General features: G+C 34.7%; 1 protein-coding gene across 2 annotated transcripts in view; it reads right to left on the bottom strand.

The window, feature by feature from the left end:
- The window catches only part of LOC112681973 (neural cell adhesion molecule 1), a 201471-nt gene that overhangs the window by 8794 nt on the left and 169940 nt on the right, over positions 1-22737 (bottom strand). For both annotated transcript variants that reach the window (XM_025552371.1, XM_025552380.1), the window contains exons 3-5: positions 18301-18501; positions 3008-3129; positions 2186-2336 (exon numbers count right to left, since the gene is read on the bottom strand). In XM_025552371.1, the coding sequence (XP_025408156.1) occupies positions 2186-2336; positions 3008-3129; positions 18301-18501 (474 nt within the window). The remainder of the gene's footprint in view (positions 1-2185; positions 2337-3007; positions 3130-18300; positions 18502-22737) is intronic.

Raw genomic sequence — 22737 nt, 5'->3', positions numbered from 1 at the left:
TATAATTTGTTGATATTTGTTAACTGATCCAATAAAAAATGTAAAGTTTAGTACTAGTGTTTTATTTCCACGTTTACTTTCGATAACTTTAGCCATCATAGAATTACAAATTTTAAATATTTACGTTTAATTTTAACATACACGCAGTTGTAATGCATTATTTAAACTGTGCCATCTACTTCACTTGTTCATAAAGTATTTGATTATTTAGATATTATAATGGTTAATGGACATAAAAGTACATGCACAAGTACGATATCGGTTAAACATACAATTCAATACAATAAATGTACAATATACATTGATTATTGTATTGTGTGTATATTTATATATATTTTCCATCAATCCGAAAAACTCATGAAAAGTACAGGTATTTTATCTTATTTGGTGGAAACTGATATTGGAGGAAAAGGGAAAGATACACTTTTGGTGGAGACGGGTATTGGTGGAAAAGGGAAAGGTCTACTTTTGGTGGAAACGTGTTACGCCCTACCATAATATATCATATTGTGTTATTTAATTTTAAATGTAATTATTCATACATTATCTAACACCCAACAGATATGTACCGTATAATTATGAGTTTTCATTTTTTTTCACCTGAAAACGAATTCATAATTTTCATGCTTGATAATAATTAGATCTGTATTATTATATTTTTGTTGCTCAAGTGTCTTCGAAATTTGTCAGCTTATAATTGGATTTATGAAACAATGGGACTCGACGAATCAACACTTATCATAGATTGAACTCTATTTCAGAATCGCGTCTCTTTTGTACGAGAATTCGGAATTAGATTCTTTTGTGAACCAAATAACGATAATAACGCGTGTGTATTTATGTGCGAGGGAAAATAAAAGATAGTAATATTAAATCACCCCATCACTCCTGGCTGTTTATCTACACGCTGGTCTTGACTTAAAAATACTTTCACGATGCAAGCAAAATCCGTTAGGACGGACGGTTATTATTTTTCTGTCTGCATATATATATATATAAATATATATAAATATTCATACAATATTTCCCACTATTCTCGTATTGTAATTAAAGTTAAACTCACGCGCATACGGTCACAGCCTTTGGAGCTTAGCGATTAATTATTAATATTAATTAATTTTTCTAAACAGATTGTGCTCTTGATCACGAACAGTAATTTATTTTAAATTGTTACCATTATAAAAAGTAAAATATATGAGTTTAATCCAAATGGAATAAGTCGTACGTATAACTTGAATATACAAATGTGATTTCGTTTAGCCGAACACGAAGGGAATGTGCACCGGAGTGGAATGCGTACAACCCTTATCATATGCTTAGACAATAGTAATTTAACATGAAAATACTGTGTTCAATATTGTATGACTTAAAAAAAAAAAAAAAAAAAAACTTAAGTATATGTATGATATACATTTTTATATTCGTGTGTTTGTGTATTATTTTACATACTCAAAAATTTAACGCTAAATTCTTCACCAACTTTCTTTTATCAATATTATACAATTAATTGTACTTACATTGAGTTAGGCGATCTATTTTGTACAAATATTTTACTTATTTTATAAGTTGATGTAATATTTAAAACACTTGTATACCTACATAATAAGAACTTATATTTAACTTTAGTTTCTGGTAGAAAAAAGGACTCAAGTTAAATTCATAACTTTTAAATATAATAAATCATTTTCTATCACAAATTCCGGCATACCTACGCATTATTATTTTCTTCTATACTATAGAAAATATTTACCTCTGGCTTATGCCATTTAGAAAATATTATATAAAGCTTTAATCATGGACAAAATATTTTTATTTATTTTTTCAAATATTGACTTATACTCTTTTTTTTCCTGCGACCAAAGTTATAATATTTAGTTAATATTGATAAAATAATATCCCATTCATATCATACATGACTTGAATGGTTTGTTTATATTTATTTTTAATACTTATAGTATTATAACTTATTTATGATAATAGAAAAAAAGCATCTATATGAAATTAATTTCCATGCAAATATTTATCGTTTTAGTTTTAGTTAATGTCTCTGTAGAATGATCAAATCAATTGCAACAAAAATTCCCCAATCCACTCCAAAATTATTTCGTAAAGTGTATTATTAAGTTATATATTAATGCGTTTGGTTGGTGAATATATTTTAAAGTCAAATTTGAATAATACTTACATAAAATATTAACGGTAATGGTTTGTTCAGCGACTTGTCCAACGGTATTATAAGCGCTGCATATGTACAAACCAGCATCATGACGGGTGGCCGATTGAATAATGTATGTATCACCAGTTGCATTTCTTTCGCCGTTCGGTAGAACGTTATTCTAGAATATCAAAATAAAATTTGTTACCAATAGTTGTTTGTTAATTGATGTGAGATTGTAATACAATAATATAAAAGCAGAATGATTCCAATAAATTTTTACATGGATGTATTGAGTAAAAAAATTAGTTCAAACGCGATTCCCACAATTCTTTCTATTTTTATTTTTATCTATGATTTTTGAAATCTCATAAATACATTAATTTTTATTTAGGTTGAATATTTTAGATTGAATTGAAACTGACACAACATTAGCAAATGTTACAACGTTACAACAGTTGCATAATAAATTTAAAATTATATTCCATTGAATTTTATTATTGTTATAAACTTATATAAAAATTAGTACAATTCGTTTCTTTTTATTTATTTACACTTAACGTTTTTTTTTTAGTATACTCATTGACTAACTAATATGAACTAACTTAGATAATTTTTATTAGCGATACTATAATTGTTTGAAAGTGTCAGTTTACAATAAATTAACGATAAACGAAAGGAAAACCAATATTTACAATTCATAAAATGTAACTCGTTTTAAGTTTTCTTCTGTTGTTCTATAATAATAATTAATTTTATACTTTGGTCCGTGTAATCCCATTCCAGATTCGATTAATCATAATAATCTGAAAATAATTAAACATTACAATTAATATGGTTAATAAATATTACTTTTCTTGTCCATGTTATATTGGGAACAGGATTTCCATCGGCTTCGCAATTCAATTTAATCGTAGAGTCCTTTTTGGTGTCGATATTGCCTCCTGATGTGACTGATTTGATTCTCGATGGGACTGTAACATAAAAACGTACATCAATTATTTAATATGTTTATATTGACAAAGTATTAAGTTTTATTGTTCAATAACAATGTCATCTATTTGCAATAAAATTAATTTTTTGTATACGCTGTTCAAACATTTTGAACAGTAAAATCCAAAAATCTCTGGGTGTTATAGTTATTATATTTGTCTCAAGGAATAAAATTTCTTCGTGCATTTTTCATTACATAACCATAGAATGGAGATTTTTATCAAAGACGTGTATAGTGTTATGTGTTATGAGATTTTCATATGGTTCGATCAGAGTAATCTCAACGAGTTACGAGTTTTGTGTAGTGAATCAAAAATCCAGATAATCTTTTGGAGATATAAAAATATTGTTAGAGTTTGTAAACGATTGAAAAAAAAAATAGAAACGATGCGATACCGTTAGATTTTTGTATAGTTTTATATTGTCATAGTACGATAAGTTGAAAGTTTTACATTTTTTGAATAATAGTTTTGTGAGATTCAATAGTTACGGAAAAAAATTTTTTTTTTTAACGTTACAATGTCCAAATTATTTCTTTGGTGTCAGGCGACCATGAAAACTATTTCGGTATGAATATTTATAAACTAAAAAAAATAATAGTAGGTATTTGATAAAAAAAAAAAAAAAAAAAATCGATGAATTTTCAACGGCAGTGAATAAATTAATAACAATTTCGGTTTTTATATTATATCTATGTGATATATAAAAGATAAAAATGTATCAAACATTTCGTCAAACAATCCCAAAGATTTGAAAGCGAATATTGATAATATTGTAATAAATATGTATAAGCATAATATTGTGGTACATTATAAAGATATTTTTATAATTTCCCAGTGCTCTTCGAAAAAAAATCTAAAAAAGTTTCTGGTAAATTTTGCTGAACATAATATATTCCATTAATAAATCAATAATAATTATTGTCCTAGCAATTTCCAAATATTATCAAGTTATTTCGTATAATATTTTATTATAAAAAATGTTATGATTTTTTTTATCCTTTTTATCGAAGAACATAATTTGAAATCTACCGTTTTGCATTGTTTTTTTTTTTTATTTTTTTTTTTAATATTTACAACTTTTATAATTTTATTCAGGTTATAATAATATCACGATCAAATATTTCATTCAAAGATTATTTTTAAATTTTCTTAATGCAAGTATACAGAGTGTTTAGAAAGTCTGAAAACGCTCAGTTTGGTGTTCGGGTTATTACCGATATTAAATAATATTAAATAACGATTTAACAACGATTTAATTTAATTTAGTCTACATTTAATGGCATGTGCATACATGGCCAGTGTTATGGATCACATTTAATCTTTGCCTGTCACCAAAATACAATCTGCGTTACAAATTTATGTTTTCAAAACTTTTAATTGTAATCTATTTTTTTTTTTACTACTAATTAGAAAACATGTACCTACAAAATACCATATTTTTTTTTGTTAATTTTTAAATTTTAAGTGCTCTTTCATTATATAATTCTTATAATATTCAAAATATTGCCCAACTTTATTCATAATGTTATAACGAATTTCGCACACGGCCAAATATCATTCCTTCTGTAAATTCTCTTATTCCGCATTAGTTTTTCGTGTGCCTTTTCGTTACTATCAATAAATGTTTGCAACGGCATTCATGTCGATTAAAAAATGAGTTTATAACGCGCATCAGTGTATGGGTAACACGAAATCCACGTTTTCAGTCGGTTGACTGCATTTAGTTGTTCGAAATCGTGTATACAAGTGTTTACAACGATTTTTGCCTTCAGCAACCTAGAATCACGCGCGTGTTTATCCGTTAGCCGAATGGATAATATTATAATACTACAGTGAACCCTTGACGTAAAAAAATGTTATCGAATGTACATACTTCATTAGGGCAGAGCTAAGTGTATTTACATTATCTGTGAATAGTGCGAATATATTATGTACAGTTTGACTCAAGTGATCTAAACTTTACCGAACTCGTGCTAACCTGTATCGTATGTATATATATATATATATATTTTATACTTTGTTGTGCTCATAAATAAGTTAATTTCAAAATTAACTGTTACGTAGTTCTGTGTTCCGAAGCGTTATAATATGGAAAGGGATTACGGAGACCGGATATTAGATAGTAGACGGAACAGCATTAATAACAACTATAAATACTGAAAACAGGTAGACCGATAACTATCAAAATTAATGTGTATGCGAGGGTGTTTTTTTTTCTTCATATTTTTGGTTTTTTATAATTCAGATCTTGTCTATATTTCAGAAGACTTATATACACGCGGTGCCCCCGCGACTGCGGTGTAGGTAATAATATATGGAATGCATTTACTATAAAAGTACAACGTGTAAATATTATATATATAATATTATCTAATATTTCAGCGTATACCAAGACGTAAATAATACATAAATGTACGAAGAAACGAGACTTAAGGACTACAACGCTTATTGACAAAGCTGTGCACCTACCATCATCTCACTGCACTTATCGTGTTTTAAACTATGATGTTGATTTGGTAATAACAGACAACAGATGGAGCAGGCTCAAAGAAAGTAAGTCGATTTTTTTTTTTTAAGTAGAAAGCTGACCGTGTTACTTGTTGAACGTTTTGTCCAAACTTTAACACGTGTAACATGTGTGCATTGTTCAAAAGGTAGGCGAGCTTGTGTGCTCGTGACGTAGGTACGGACACGCGTACACCTTGTACGCGCGTCGTTACTAACAAAGACGCAGCCGTTGTTTATCGTACAATGTTTATCGTTAATTTTTCTCGGGAAAGCTGCCAACGATGCCCTAAGGGATTATTATTTGAATAATGGTCTGTTGCACGCGGGAGACAGTATTTTAAAAATGCTTTTTGTCTATCTCTTATGTTTTTAACAAAATTGTGTGTGCGCGCGCGCGCGCGCGCGTATTATACGTTTTCTCCTCGGTCGAGCCTGTTCTCTGTATAACAACCCACTGTTGGAGCACACCATGTGCCCCGTTGACAAGATAGTCACTTTCAACGGCGATTTGTTACCAAACGGACCTTTCGGCCTTCGCATCCGATTTATCTTGTAGTGACACATAATTTCTCTTCTTCAAAATTACCTCTATCTCCACCGCCGCCGCATTGTCGCCATCGTTGTTTCGCAATATTTCTTGTATATATATATATTTATTTTTGTTTTTAAAAATAAAAACTATATATATATATATATATATATTTCCTTTTACCGGCCAGCAGCAGCAGCAGAAAAAAAGAATGTCTACCAAATGGCAATCGGTGGCCGGACATATATCACCAGCCCGAGACACATTAGTTCCATTATATTACCTAGTAAACGGCTCGTTGTGGACCAGCCGACACCTTTTAACGCTCGTTGAAACGTTACGTTATTCTTTGTAATATACGTCTTAATGGAAACGTCATTTTTCGATTATTCGAGATTTTTTTTTCCTTTTCGAAATTAAATTCCAGCCAATGTAAACGTAACGGAAAAAAAAAAAATGAATTTTCTTGAGAAAATAAATATTATATTTTGGAAATGAAATGGAAGTATGACCAGGTTTTCTTTCGAGTTAGAAAATCTGATAACACACTTAACCATGTACAATAAACAATTTAAGTTTTGAAAATCTTAATTTGTATAGGGAACACAAACACACATGATTACGATAATAAATAAAATCATTGAACCATACAGTATATTTATACTGAACGGAACATTATTAATTAAGTTTACAGTATATAGCTAACACTAATAATCGAAACTTTCTAAACTTGCCAGATAACCTATGAAATATATATATGTAAATGAATATGAATAAATGCAATCACTTTAATTCATTTTTATAAAGTTTTTGAATTAAAGTTTTATTATTGTCGACCGTACGAGTACACACGTATAGAGAATAATCGGATATCATTTGAGTGTAAATTGGTGAGAGCATCGATGTAGAACACGAGAAAATTATAAAAGTTTCACTCCGTCGGTTGAATGTATGTGTTTTTTTTTTATAATACGGAATTCATAATATAAATTCCATATATTTATCTTACATATTATGTAAAGACTATTCTTTGACACATTTTATTTAACATACTATTAAAACAATAAAAAGTGTACAACATAGTCATATAAAAGTCTGAAACTATAAAAATAATACATTTGATAACGATTTTAGGAAAATGTATTATTTTTAAAATGTTGTATTAGGTCTGTGTATCTTACTGCTCAATTGCACAATAATCAATCGAATATTAGAAATTCTTAAGATTAAACATAATCTTGGTCGATAAATGCTTAAAATATTTTGAAGAATTCATATTTGTTTAAAAACACTGAAGTTAATTACAAATAAAAATTATCGAAAATAATTTAAATACACTAAGCAACAGGGTTTGTGTTTGATATTCACACTTTATAAGTAATTAGCTATTTAATAAATTGTTATATTACACAATCAAACAAAGCACGTATTTATTTCAGTGTTTCCTGGAACACGTTTCTTTTATAAGAACGGAGCTTTAAATGCATTATTTTTTAAATATTGCAACGGGAAAGAGTTCCTATTTTTAAGAAACTCGAACGAAAATGTTTGTTTCTTAATTGATGAAAAAAAATTGTTTTGATAATAATATGTTCTTACTTATAATGATTTGGTATCACTTCGTCAGTCACTAATAAATTGCCTCGAACCTAAGAAGTATCGTGAGCATATTAAATCTTTTATCTTAATTATTTCGAGATTAGCATACGAGATATAATATGATAATGTAAACCATAGTTGTATAACTGTGATATAAACGATGTTATCAGGGGTGGACATCTTTGGGTGGTGAGCCGATAACAGAGAATGTTACCTTTAATGATGAATCAGAGTTAAATTTACTACTTTTCAAAAAAAGGTATTATTATGTAAATGTTAGCCGATTATTTCTGGTTAAAAAGTTGTCCACAAAAAATACTATTGACAATCGCTCAAATCGTATAAATAAAAATTTAAATGAACGGGAACGAAAACACTGATTTATTTATAAACTTATTAATTCTCAAGTAAATTGGTTTTGACGAAGTCTCAAGGGTTCATAAGGTGTCACACATTCAAAAATCCAAACCACATTTTACAAAACAAAACAATTTAACGAATCCAGTAGTAAACTGCACAGGTGCGTTGTTGGCAATTGACTATTATGCGGTCCATCGATTGTTCGGGCCGAGAGTATAAAATACGCATTACGTTCACCATTGTAAATACTTTTTATTTCTTATCTACTCGTTCGTGCATTGTAACTCGCAAGTAATATTGTTAAAGTATAGTCGGATCTTAAAAACCGAACAAACAAGTCGGCCCCGCATGGTCTTGAATGCGTTTTACCGAACATGAAACACGGACAAGTGTCCGTACGACATTATTATCCCGTGCAAATCGCGAAGCTATGCAACGAAAACTAACGGCCATACGTGGGCAGATCGTAATATTCTGACGCAATAACCCCATACGAGAAGTTTGTAATTAAAACGTTGTCACGCGTAGTCGTACTACTATAGTTTCGAACAGTGTAAACAATCGGACAAACGTGTTTGGGTCGTGTCTGGGGAGAAACGAGTGTGTTAAAATCGTCACTAGGACGTGCGTTTTAAAGTCAAAAGGACGAATTCGTCCGAGCGGCAAACCGGGTGTACGGTCCGAGCAGTACGGCGAAAAGGGTTCCGAAGCGGCGTCGCACGGGGGATGGGATCGCACCGGTGCGCATCGCGGGCAATCGGGGCGCATCGTTCGTTACGGGATCCGCTCGACGATTTCGGAACACGCACGCGGGCGGGCTACGGCTATTGTCTGCAACCGCCTTGAGATTGTACGGCACGCGCTCCCGACCATTGTCTCCCGCACTACGTCCCTGTGTACCTGGTCGCGACCCCCATAAACCGCGCGGCATCGATAAATAATCCCCGCCCGTTCCGGGTGCGCCCTTTGTTCGGGAAACACGTAATCTCCCTCGGAACCGTCGCTGGTGCTGTGGAAATATCGCGGTCGAGCTGCGATCGCGATTGTCAGCGGCACCGACCGGGAGCTGTTCGATCACGGCGGCCGGCGTTACCGGTTGACTGCTGAATGCGGACGGTTTGGGGGTAGGATCGGCAGTGAGCGAGAATCGACCGAGACCCGTCGCAGCGAGTCTCCCTTAGGAGCCACCGGTCCGCCGGTCACCGTTCGGTCCGATTGGTATCCGTCGCTGCGCCGCGGTCCCGATGCCGTGATGATGGTAAAACGGTGAGTGGTGGTAGGGGAGGCACGTTTCAGTTAAATTGAAATCGGTTTTTTTTCCCCTGTATAAAACAAGCGTCGGAACAGCTCCACGGAGGGTAGTTACGGCACCCACCCCTCCGTTGCCTATTTTCGCATCACGTCCGTCGACGATTTAGTCTTGTACGCTCGTATTTCATCGTGCACGTGATACGTGCCGTGAAACGTGGTGAAAGTCTCGGTTTAGCATATGCGCGAGGACTCTGTGCGATCGTCGCGGAATTATTGTGTGGCGGAAGGCGGGCGTACGCGGTCGTTACCAGGTCTCCGGACTATCCCACTGCGAAAGAAAACTGTTGTTTCTTCAAATACTCTCGCCGAATATGTTAATAATATTGGTCAGTAAGCTAATTGGATTCGTTTTTTTCAAAAACGGACTAGGGGGTGGGGCTCGAAAAAAAACACTATTCGAATGAATGCGGTCGTGCACGCGTGAACGTAGGTGTCTATAAAAGTTAGTCCTCACCCCCTCCCCACCACTTTCGGCCAAAACTCTTTACAACCACAGTGTTATATATTATTTTTGTACAAAGGTGTATGTACACAATCGCTGTGAAAATTCGTAGGTGTTACGTGTTATGATAATAATAATATCATGCGCGGTTATATAATTCAAAAGTCTTTCCTGCCCCACCCGTCACCCAAGGGATAGAGCAAATCCCGTATTTGTGCGTATGTATAAAATATGTATAAACTTGCCGACCCGTCCTGTAGGTCTAAATAATGTGTACACTATGTTTTTTGAATTAATTAAAACCTACGCTTTTATAGATCTTAGTCACGTCGTCGCAGCGCTAATCGATTCGACCTTTTCGGAAATGAAACCGTTGTTGTTGTTGTTGTTGTTGTTGTTGTTGTTAGCGGGCACTTATCTCGGCAATCTATCCGTACAATGCCTGGCGACGGAGTGCATGCGGCTTTTAAAACAATCGTTTCAAGTCGAGAACGGATGCTCTTGAATATATTATAATGTATAGAGGTTGACAAGTCTTCTGACGTAGTCGCAGGAAATGTACCGTACGTAATAATCAAAATATAATAATAACTTATTGCTAGCGCTGCAGAATTGCAACACAAAGAATAAAAAAAAAAAAATAATTAGATGTAGAACCATAGTTTTACACTTTTCTGAGATAAGACCTTTTTTCCGAAGTGCAATATATAATTATATAAGCGTATTTACTGTCCGAACGTAATCTATATCACAGGTATTTAAAGATTTGTTGAAACGACAGGATTACTGTGAGATTCCTGAGTGTCCGGCACGCTCGGGTAAGGCGATGATATGACCACGGTGAATGAGCGAGTGCGAAGCCGCATAAATTATCCGCTAACAAGTTTCCCGCAAGCTCCCGCCGACTTAATATTATCTTGTCCGGTTATACTATTATTATTATTATTATTGTTCGGACGGAGTTGAAATTATTATTCCGTTATCGGTGACAATGTGCACATGAGCGCAATGATTCATCCTCACAACTATACCCTACAGAACAGCATCATCTCGTATTGGCTGTACTCGGTTCAATAAAATTTATGTTTTTCGGTAGCGGCGGTGGCAATACAAATATCAAAATTATTAATATCGTTACGTTTCTTCTTTTCGTGCATTACTAGTGGAACGCCAAGTGCGTAAATAAATTATACATGAGTGTATACGGACGTATGGGATTAGAAATTATACATGCACTACACTGCACACGTCGTATACGTCGTCTTTGCTTTTAAAAAAAAAAAAAAAAAAACACGCGTACGTGGTACATCAAAAGTGAACGTTCGTTATTGTACGGTTAAAAAGTTTCTATTTGAAAATAAAACTAAATTTATTCTCACATTTGTATTTGACTAGTCGGGATCGTTCAGAAATAATGAACAAACAAGTAGCTCAAACGGCTATAGTTATTCGAAATGATTTAGTTATTTTCTGTAATTATTTTTAAAAAGAAATTCAAGAAAAAAGAACGATGGCAAATAAGTTCTGCAAACAATTATTGCGAGCGCATCATATTATTATGAATAACAATAATACAACACGGCCGATATAGTTAAAATATTACAAAGCAGAAAACGATAACCGTTTACACGACTCCGGATGCTAATTATAAAAGAAATAATTCTTGTAGTAGTCGATGTTTTCCGCCGTCATTGCGTTGAATCGTCATTTTTATTATTCTGTTAGTTCTATTAACTTTTGACTTCACGCTATTGCGTTTACTTGTTTGAACTATTTCCCTTTGATTTTTTTTTTTTTTGTACAGAACTGTTCGCCTAAGGTGATGCTTAGTAACGTTTGTTTATACGTGTATAAACGCACCCCGCGTACGCGCATTTGTCCACATGTTAACCGCACAGACCCGTGTTATTGTATCCAGAGAAAACGAAACGTTTGAAAAGTTAGGCGGACAGAGAGAGGTCGCGAGCACTGTTACCGTAGCGTTTTAGGCCTACGCCGTCCGCAGCTTCTTGGGTGAAATTGAATGTTTTAAATCAACAACGGAACGAAGAAAAACTATACGCGTTCACGCGCGTTCGATTCGATATACTCGTACACGTGGTTACGGTCCGTTTTCTCTCGAATCGGTCCGGGCATGCTTCTGCGGCGATCATCGCAACACCGCACCCGCGCTTATTGTACACGTATATACGCGCGTACACCGGGACTCTTTCCCGAGCCGTTTCGCGCAGCGTTATCATAAGCCGAGGACTTGTTTTCAGTTACGCGCCGCTGTAGCTTTTAAAGCTTTTGTTTGCAGGCGGAACGCGGCCGATACCAATAATACGCCTTGACCGCCGGCCGCTGCGATATTTTTTCTCGCGTCACCGCCGGCAAACCGTAGCTAAATTTATCAGTTCCGTTCGAGGCGCGCGCCGTGTACGACGCGCACACCGTTGCACGTGATCCGCGTACAACGCCTTTAAGCTATGGTTTCCTAGAAAAGCGGTGCCGTTATCTAGCGGCCGTAATATAGCGTTGGGCGACGTCACTCATACGTTTTCTATAAATAACATCGGAGTAGGTTTCCCAGAGTACGTTGAGTGTCACCGTAACGTCAAATAGCGGTGCTGTCAGTTGTATGACGGCCGTCGTCATAGCGGTGATGAACAGTTGTTCAACGTTTTTTCGCGTGCAGCGGTGAACATTTATTTGATAAAATGAGTGGAAACGCGACTTGGACGAGCGAAAATGATGAACTATTAATCGATTTTCGTAAAAGATAATGAAGCTTTATACAATATAAAATATAAAGAGTATAGACAAGCCCGGATGACACATTAAAATTTTAAAACGCACCCTTAGTATCACGATATTTGAACATTACACTTTCCTCCGAACTATTTTTTTAATTTTCCGATGACTGTTTATCCTCCGAACACACCAATAAAGCTATGTCCAGATCGTCCGTTTTCCACCCGTGCACGACCTACCGCTCGAGTAAGTACTGATTAACTACGATTGAATGCGGTCGCACCGGTTTCTAGGAAACCACAGTTCGGTCACCGTAAAGACGGCCGTTAGGTTTAACCGTAAAACGGCGGCCGCTGGATAACGGCACCGCTTTTCTAGGAGACCATAGCTTTACCCACGCGACGTCCTCGTCGTGCGCGCGCGCGCGGATCGCAAACCCCTCGACGGGAAAACTTGGCTCCCCACCCGACCGCGAGTGAACGTATCGCGCGCAGCGGTGCGCGTTCGCGCAGGCATACGGTTACGGACCTCGCGGGGTTCACGAGCGCGTTTACGACGAAACGTGATGGGCGGCACCGAACGCCGGACAACGGATGTACCGGAAGAGCCGGGGGATGACAACGGGTAACCGTAAAAGCGGGTGCGCGTAACACGACCGTCGGGAAAAACCGATCCCCGGGCGCTGGACACCGTTGTTCGGCGTGCGCACGTACGGACTTCGGGCGGCCCCGGGGCGCGTTCGAAATCGAACACGTGTCGTTTCCGAAAACGACCGCCGCTACGGCGCCGGCGCACCATCTCGCGAAACGATTCGTCTCGCCGGTTCTCGGCCGGGGCAGTAATGCCGTCGCGCGTACGTTGTCATCGCGGCAGAGCGTACCCGATCGGAAACGTATTGCTTACGCCGCGACGTTCGCGACGGGCGGCAACACTTCGCCCGCACGGGCTACCCGACAGTTGGCCGCCCCTCAAGGGCGTAGCGTTCGCCGTACATTTTTGACGGTACCGAAATACTGCCCACTGGCGGCCGAGCGCTGTGATCCGGTACCGGCATGATACGACGGATGGTTTTAGCAAAGGTCGGCCACACCTGCCGTAGCGGTAACGCTACGTGCGCGGTGTATCTATCCGTTTTACGTTACGCGCGTTGTGCCGCGCGAGTGAGGACCCGGTGGATTTCCCGCTCGGCGTATCGCGAAACGTTCGCAGACGTTCCACCGCGCACGTACCGGGAAAAACACGGGTGAACGTTATTGTTATGTCGGCGGGGGCACGCGCGTATTGATATTTGAAAGCGGATAACATCGCACGGCAGGATCACCGCAGGACCAACTCGGTGCGATTGAAAATCATCGATTTCGTACGGCTTTCGCGTAATCGTGAAGTACCGTGGGCACGGGGGCATTATCGTACCCGTCAACCGATGGGCGATACGTTTATATTTCAGTAGTAATTAACGTAACGTCTCGACGAACGCTGCCATCGTAACGCTATTATTATTATTATTATTATACGCGCATCGTGTTCTAGGCCACGTGATCGTATTAAAATTATACCCATTTGGACCGCCGTCAAATCCGGAAATCTTATCGTTACGCGCCGCCATCGGTTGTTGTGCCGAGAGTGCCTTTTGCTTGTCGGGCTTGTCGTCGCCGTCGTCCGGCGTACTGTATATTTTACGTGGATATATACGCGCGTAGTGCATGTACCGGTGGTCCCTACCACTAAACGGCTGTTCGTTAATAATGGATCCAAACCCGGTTACCTAAATAACTTATGTGATCTTAGAATGGAGGTTAGCATGATTATGTATGTCTTTTAAGACTAATTGTGAACGCGGTCCGTTTGATCGCAGGGACTAACAATAACAAACATTTATAAAAAAAAAAAAAAAAAAATCCCTACCTATTGTGATATCGTGATTTTTTTTTTTTTTAAGGGTAAATACGGGGATAATAAGGAGTAAAAATAAGAAATTTTCGGTCCGAAATGTTTCGGTTTTTTTTTTTTCTTTTCCGTACAATAAAGTTTATTCGACAACAAATAGTACAAAGAACAACGATAAATATGTTTTAACAAATATTTGCTATGTAACGAAAATTCTTTTGAATTTAATTATTTGAACTGTATAATGTTAATGTAACTTTAGTGTATTTTTTTTTTTATTCACAAACTAGTTCTTTAGATGGATGATTGTTTTTCAACTCAAAGATAAAAAAGCATGTTTTTTGGATTTTCGTAATATTTTGGACTTTTTATACACAGATAAATACTATAAAGTATTTCACTATGGGGTTTTAATTAAAATTACGACTTAGAAAATCAGTCGTGATTCTATTACATTTCTTTTATAAAGAGCTATATTTTAATTAATCTTTAAAAACAAACGATTGATGAAGAAAACTGAAATTTATTGGTGCACAATGCTTCTCGTTTTTGCCCTTTGATTTTCGAAGAAAAAACAATATACCCAATAATAGTTACTACGCAGAGAATCACAACCGTATTGCTGGTTACCCGGGCTGGACTGGGCAGGCGGGATACCGGAAATTTCCTGGTGGGCCGCTTGTACTCGCTGGGAAATTTTTTTGTTTATGTTTATCGGTTTAGGCTCATTGTATCAACAAACATAGATGCATTTTCTAATGGGATTGCATTCTAATAGAAAATTAAATAAAGTGTCTTTTAATAATAGTATTAAGTGTTCAAATTCTAAAAATAACAAATCATAATTTTGTATGAAAATATACGTTTTTTTAGGGTTGTTTTCATACAATGGGCCATTTTTTTTCTATTTTTCCGGTAGAAATTTCTGACCCAGTACGGCCTTGCTGGTTACTATGAAAAAAACGTAAATTAATTTTTTTCAACTTTTTTCAGTTACTTGCAATCATCCATCCGATGACACTCTGGTTTTCATTATTAATAATATTTCAATCGAAACAAATGTATATAGTGTCAATGGACGCCCCAATTCCCTCTTGCTGTCAAGCCTAGTCAGAAATTGTCAATAGAATTACTCATTGTGTTATATTTGTATACGGGTTGTAAATTGTTCTATATTTAAATTAATAAAAAACGAAACGAAAAATTTAATCACTAACCGATTGTATTATAATATATTCACATTGTTGAAAAATACCCAATGCGTCGCGAACAAGCGTGTTTCCGTACACTGCTTTAGTGCTGTAAATTACTTTGTTTGTACGGAGTACGGAGTTTTCCAATAAAACGCGCATTTTAATAATTCAAACTTTTAAGTTAAAATCTTTCTTCGTAAACACATTTATTGTCAATCGAAATAATCAATAAATATGTAATCCCGCACACTTTATTTTAATCTCGTAATTACGTGCATCGATTCTGCGTGTATAGATGTAAATAATAAATCATGAAACGGGTAAATTGCCAATACAACATTGGAGTGTTTATACATTTCTTATTCGACGTCTTAAGTGTTTATTAATTTCGCATAAATAAAGAAACCTTTTGCCGCTCGAATTATTCCGTTCCCTCGACATAACCGCACACGAACGGCAAAAGTTGCGTGCGCCAATTATTATTATTATTATTATTATTATTATTAAATATTTGACCGTACCCCGCGACTGTATCACTGGATGACGTGCATCACTTTGGCCCACGAATCGAGGTGGGGACATGTGACACGTTGTTATCGGATAATGTTAAACATAACGAAAACGCAACGTTACCGCGCATACCACCCAGGTTATTAATGGTGTCACGGTACGTTATTACTGTTTGCCGAATGCGCTTTTCGTTTCCACTGTTAAACTATTAACCGGCGTGTGTGGTATGATAGATCGCGTTTCCCAAGCATATCGTCGGAACGGATCCATCACGAAACTTAATTAAACATCTTTTACCGCGGCGCGTTTTCGATTTACCGTTGAACCGCGCGGCGAGAAAATTACGCTTGCGCGACGTATGGATTTTATCATTTCAACGTGTCGTCCCGAAATAGTAATTTTGAACTCTGCGCACGTTATTAAATTGCGAAATACGGTGGCGGCGCACAGTTTTCGAGAACGCTGCAGGAAATGCATTGAAATATAGATTAAAAAAAATAAAAACGCACCGTTTCTCGTAGGTGCTCAAAACACGAACGGCGATAATATTTACAGTGCTCCGATTGAGTCGGATATCGTATCGACAAACAGAAAGCCGATGTATTTTGTTATTCACGTGATGTATAATATTCGACTTTGACACGAAGAGTCGAGCGAAAAAATATATTCATTCACGGAAACAATATGATTTCGTAAATGCGTACTTTAAAACATTATACTCATAAGTTCCAAACGATAAAATCGCAGGGGTTTCCGTGTGAGTATGCTAATAAAAAGCCCAATGGATGTTTTTATTTCTATGAGATCGCAAACTTTCGAAGTCGAAAGTACAAAAGAATAACTTACGATATTTTAATTTTTTAAAAGCAAGTCGTCGTAACGTATATTTACTTCGATGAATAGGCAGTAAAGAATAATTGAAAAAAAAAGCAACGAGTTTATTATAAACGTTGTTGTATATACTTTGGTGAAAACTATAATTATTATATTGCATAATTTATACATATATATAGACACGTACCCCAACGTAAAGCTATTATATTTTATAACACTGTGTTTATTATTTGGCAGCTTGGAAACGTCTAATAAGTAAAAAAAATATAAAACGTACACACGGTGGTTTAGCGCGTATTACGGCTGTTGCGACCGAAGCCTAAAAGGGTAAGTTAAAGAGAAACTCTGAGCTGCTTAATTAATCATATATAACATGTTCACATAATTGTCGAGACTAATTGTATACATACAACAATAAAAAAAAAAAAAAAGAAAAGAAAAGTTAAAGAGGAGATCGGGTAAGTATCAGTTCTTTTTTCGTTTATTTTTTTAAAGGGTTTCTGTTGTATTCATTAATTATGTAAAAACACTAAAACCATCTTGATGGCCGTGTGAATTTTCGATGGTTTTCTGTATTTTTTTCTCCGACAATTCTGTGGGGAATCGCAAAGTGCCGCGCACCGTTCCGGCACATCGAGTGAACACGTCACCTCTTTTCACGGCCAGAAGCTTCACATAAATATTAAACGCGGTTTGGGGAGGAATTCGTGTCAAATAATTATTCGTATACGTTACTATCCGCCAATTGTTCCCATTCATTTACTCCCCGTTCTGCGCAACGTTAAGTGTTTACGGATCACTCGTTCCCGGAGGACTACTTTCGCTTTTTAATCGGTCTCGTTCACTTTTAATGCGTTTTTGTGTACATAAACATAAAGAAATAAAATAAAAAATTAAAATAAACGCTCGAAAATGTTTCGGTTTCGTAACTTCGGAGTCACTTGAGCTGATGGGTTTTGATTCGTTCGCCGTGCGATAAAACGCAGCGTTCGCGTCCATATTAATACGCAAACCGACTTACGCGTCGAGGCGTACGAAAATCATTCGAAACGTTAACTTTTGTTTAAAGTGCACGTGGAGGGCGCGGAGTGTTCGCGCGGATTTTGCCGTACATCGTTGCACGCGATTTTTACTAGTATCGTGCACCTATACGCGTAGGCCGGCAACATTCGATATGAAACACATTGCCGAAACGAGCCAGCTACACCATAAGCGTATAAGATCACGGAAGACTAGCTGCTTACCTAGTATCTCGACGGTGTGCGATATCTCCCTGGGCTTCAGAGTAGCTATCTGGCACACATAGTTCCCGGCATCGTTTGTTTGAATATCACGGATTTCTAGGTTGTTGCCGTCCACCAGACGTATTCTTTCGTCGGGAGACACTTTAGTACTTCCTGCTGTTAGCACTGCGATTCCTTTTTTCCATGCCAAAATGTAAACACCTGAAGAAAAAATAATCCATATAATCATACGGTTTGATTCAGCATGGTATGCACAGATATACGTTTACAGTAAATAATATTCGTTCTCATAGGTAATTTTTCCCTCCAAAGATTAACATATTGAATATAAATTACCTGACAATTTTATAAAAGAAGTATAAATAGTTATCGACCCTCCCTGGATGTATACATTTTAGTTTAAATAAAATGTGTACTGAATATTTTGAACCACTTTCTTTGAATTCAATTCGAAAATGTGTAAAAACGAATAAATTTGTTTTTGAGAAAAAAAAATTAGAAATAAAATATATTATGTATTTGTACGTGCAATAGATAAAGGTCTTATGCAAAGAATTCAGTTGTATTGTATTGTTGTCGAAAAGGAACGTCGACCACATATTTTTTTTTAATGAATTGTATTTGTTTTCCTAATGGTTATACCACGTTGTCGATAAATAATCGTAAGAACATATGATTACGTTGAAAATGGTTGTCGACAATTGTTTTGGTTCCCAAAAATATTTTTTCGATAAAAAAATATACAAACAATACAAAATAAATAAAATAAAAATAAAATTGATCCGTTTGTATCATATTAATTATTATTTTTTAATTTTGTGTAAAAAAATATTCCATCTAGTTAGGACGTGCAAGAAAGAGTTACAACCATTCGGTACGGTTGATTGATGTTTGCTGCTCGTATAACAACAATGGGTTGGACAGGTTATAATTAATCATGGACGTTTGCCGGTCCCAACAGATTTTATTATTGCTCTCGATCAGTTAACGAATCTTGCGGGAAAAAAATGTTTGATTATAACAATACAATGTATGCGAATTGAGTTTAACTACCGTTTATGTGATAATACATCGGTGCCACCATTTTTATTGCAGACGCACAGTAATTTTTGTTTCTACGTTTTTATTCGGGTCTACATGTTTTAAATTTAGAATACATATAGCGTATAGAAATGGTTTATTAAAATGATGCGATTTTCATTTTTTTTTTTTTTTGTTTTATGCGTGAAACGATTTTTCGGACAAAGGATCTATATACTGCGTATTATACTTCCATGTAATAAAATATTATCCCTTTACAGATTAGATTAAATAAGTGCGGTACGGTATAAGAGAATCGAACCAAAGAAGACGAATGGGACGACTAACGTTTTTCTGGATACGGGTTACTGATGATTTATCATCGATTTCAAATTTATTACAAGTGACTAACTTGCGACAAAGTTTATTAATATTCCATAGTAGCGCTGTATACATGTTGAATAAATATTATGACTTTGTTAAATGGTAATATTATTGTTTTAAACGGTTTAACGTACACGAAAACGTATAACTATATATTACATGGTGATTAGGATTGATGTTATATATATCTTTAGACTACATATACAATCAAACTATTAAATTGTGAACAATCGAATCAAACTAATATTAGCAAAATTTATTTTTATTATTTTGTTAGATCTTACCAATATTTTTGATTTGTATATATTATGTGGTTATCGTGACTGGTATTCTTTTTTCCACATTTTTTTTTTAGTTTAAATTTGGGTTAACGTTTAAAATAATAGAATTTTCTGAATGTTTTAGAATAATTATTCTTCTAGAATATGTATATTTGATCAGTATAATTAATCGTTATAGTTAGAAACAACTGCAAAGAATAAAACAACTCATTTAAAATGGTAGGTAGATATTTGATTACCCCTCCTCATGACAATACATTTATTAAATCCCATTTCAATAAAATATTTCACTGTGAAATATTTTAAAAATAATTACAAATATTACTTTTAATTATTTTCATGATGATCCGCAATAAAATATTTTGTAGAAATGGTATTTAATATATATATATATATATTTATTTATTTATACATACATTTTTTTTTTAATTTTCTCTTTTAATATTATGTAATCGGTCGGGTATTAAAATGTTACATAACAATGTTTGAAAACGCATAAATAATAATGAGTATACTTACATTGAAATAAGCAACAAATATCTATTGTATTGTAAACATTCAACATGTGTCATAATATGCGTGTTGAGTACAACTTTAAAAATAAGTTTGTTTAATTGAAAAAATCCTCCCTATAATTATGAAGCTAGTTATATATTCATAATGAAGTTATATAAATTATACACATTTATGTTGAAATACGATTTCAGCTTTTTTTATATTATACCAATTATGTATTTTGTTCTTAAAATATTCTGTTGTCAATAACGTATCATTAAGTTCCAACAAAAATAAATTTTTTGAAAAAAAAAGATCATTTATTACATTGTTATTTATTAATAATGTTATTGATTTGTTTTCAAACTGCAATTAATATTTATGAATGTTTAGTATAAAATCAGTACAATTGAATTTCTTATACTGAAAATTTATTTGGGAGGCATAAAAAAAGATAAACTTACTTAATTTTGTATTACGTCCCTTATTTTCTAATATTTTCAATACTTTTATTTATAGCTCACGGATCCATTTAGATTTTGGTTAAAATATTGATATCTCAAAATTGATTATTTCGAACGTTGAAAGCCGTAAGAACATAAATGAAAGGACCTGTACGATATTTTGTTTGTTGGTTTGATTATAGTATATATATATATCTATGTAAATCTATGCCATATTTTATTAACGTATTAATGAATACAATACTGTTAATATTAATCGTAAAATAAATTAATGTTCATGTATTTTACTTTTAACTATTGTGCACATTATAATTTATAGTTATATTATTTCAAGTTCTATGTACACGGGTAGATAATTTAAATAAATAAATAAAATGATTATGCAATTGTAAATGTGTCATAATTTTATAATTTTTATTTTGTACGAATCGTTTGGATTTGACAATATTCAAATTATTATTCGTGAACTCAACAAAGCTTATGTCAGTTCGACATGTATGGGACATACAAAGGAATTCATATTATTATATAGGTACATCAAAATTTCATTTCTACTCGTGGGCTATCACATCATATTGTAAATTATTATCGCAATCTTGCTTCTCTTTGGTTCGACTGACATGTGAAATGACGTAACCTGAGTTTAATATTTAATCAGACCATTCAATCATTTATGTTCGCTGCTAAAAAATTACCTGCACGCGATCCGTGGTCGGTTCAAATAATCGGCGCATCAGCATCGACTCAAGCCCCTCTTTCTCGTTCTATCCAATTTCAAAGACGTTATAGAAATCCGTTTCGATTACTATTCGGTTCTGCCTATAAAAGAGGGTTTACCCGTATACAAGTCGATTCGACTTTGGGTCTTCTGATCAAACTTTTAATCCAGTCCGGTCATTGGATTTAAGGACCACGTAGATCCACACCATGTCTTGGGTGCATAATAATAATGTATATATATATATATATATATAAGCATCGTTGTAGTGGTGTATTTTAAGTGGCACACGTTGTATAGGTAGTTTCAAGTGGTGTCGGGAATGAAAGCCAAAATAAATCGTCGAGTTTTTAAAATATGTATTTAATTGTATATTGTATATTTAAGATCCTTAGGGGTCTTAAAGTACGACGACAAATTTTATATTTTAGATCGGTAAAATTTTGATTCACCTTCTCGCACTGGAGTGAAACAATAGTAGACAATAGTATGTCTGTTTATATTCGTATAGTATTACACCGGAAGCCGTCGAACGCGCTTTACATAGTTTATAGTATATATTTATATATACCTGTATGTATTTTATATTGTACCATATTCATACTTGAGGGACAATTTTTGTGATATGAAATATAATTTTTTTTTTCAAGTCATAATAGGATTCATAAAATTATACGTATGGAGTGTGGCGCTATACGGTTTCGAAATCTAGATACTAAATAAAACAGAACAACGAATCCTCGAAAGCTTTGAAATGTGGTAGAGGAGAACGATGCTGCAAGTGAGTTGGATTTCTATCACCATAGCAACTAAAGCATATTCAGTGAAATAAATTAACGCAGAGAGATATTCAAAACTAAAGCAATAAACTAAAATTTGATAATAATTTCTAAGTTGATATCGGAAAAGTGTTGGATTTAAAAAATAGTTCGTGGAAGACTGAAACAAATGCATTGCTATATAAGTGTAAACACTGTTGGGCTATGAATTATACGAATGGGTAATTTATACGAATTGATGCTATGGTGAGATTTATAGTTTGCAGATAGATACAAAGAGAAATAGAAAAATAATA

The sequence above is a fragment of the Sipha flava genome, unplaced genomic scaffold, assembly GCF_003268045.1.
Source record: "Sipha flava isolate LNK unplaced genomic scaffold, YSA_version1 103_pilon_pilon, whole genome shotgun sequence".
NCBI classification, from domain to species: domain Eukaryota; kingdom Metazoa; phylum Arthropoda; class Insecta; order Hemiptera; family Aphididae; genus Sipha; species Sipha flava.
This window is presented reverse-complemented; position numbering and strand designations above follow the sequence as displayed.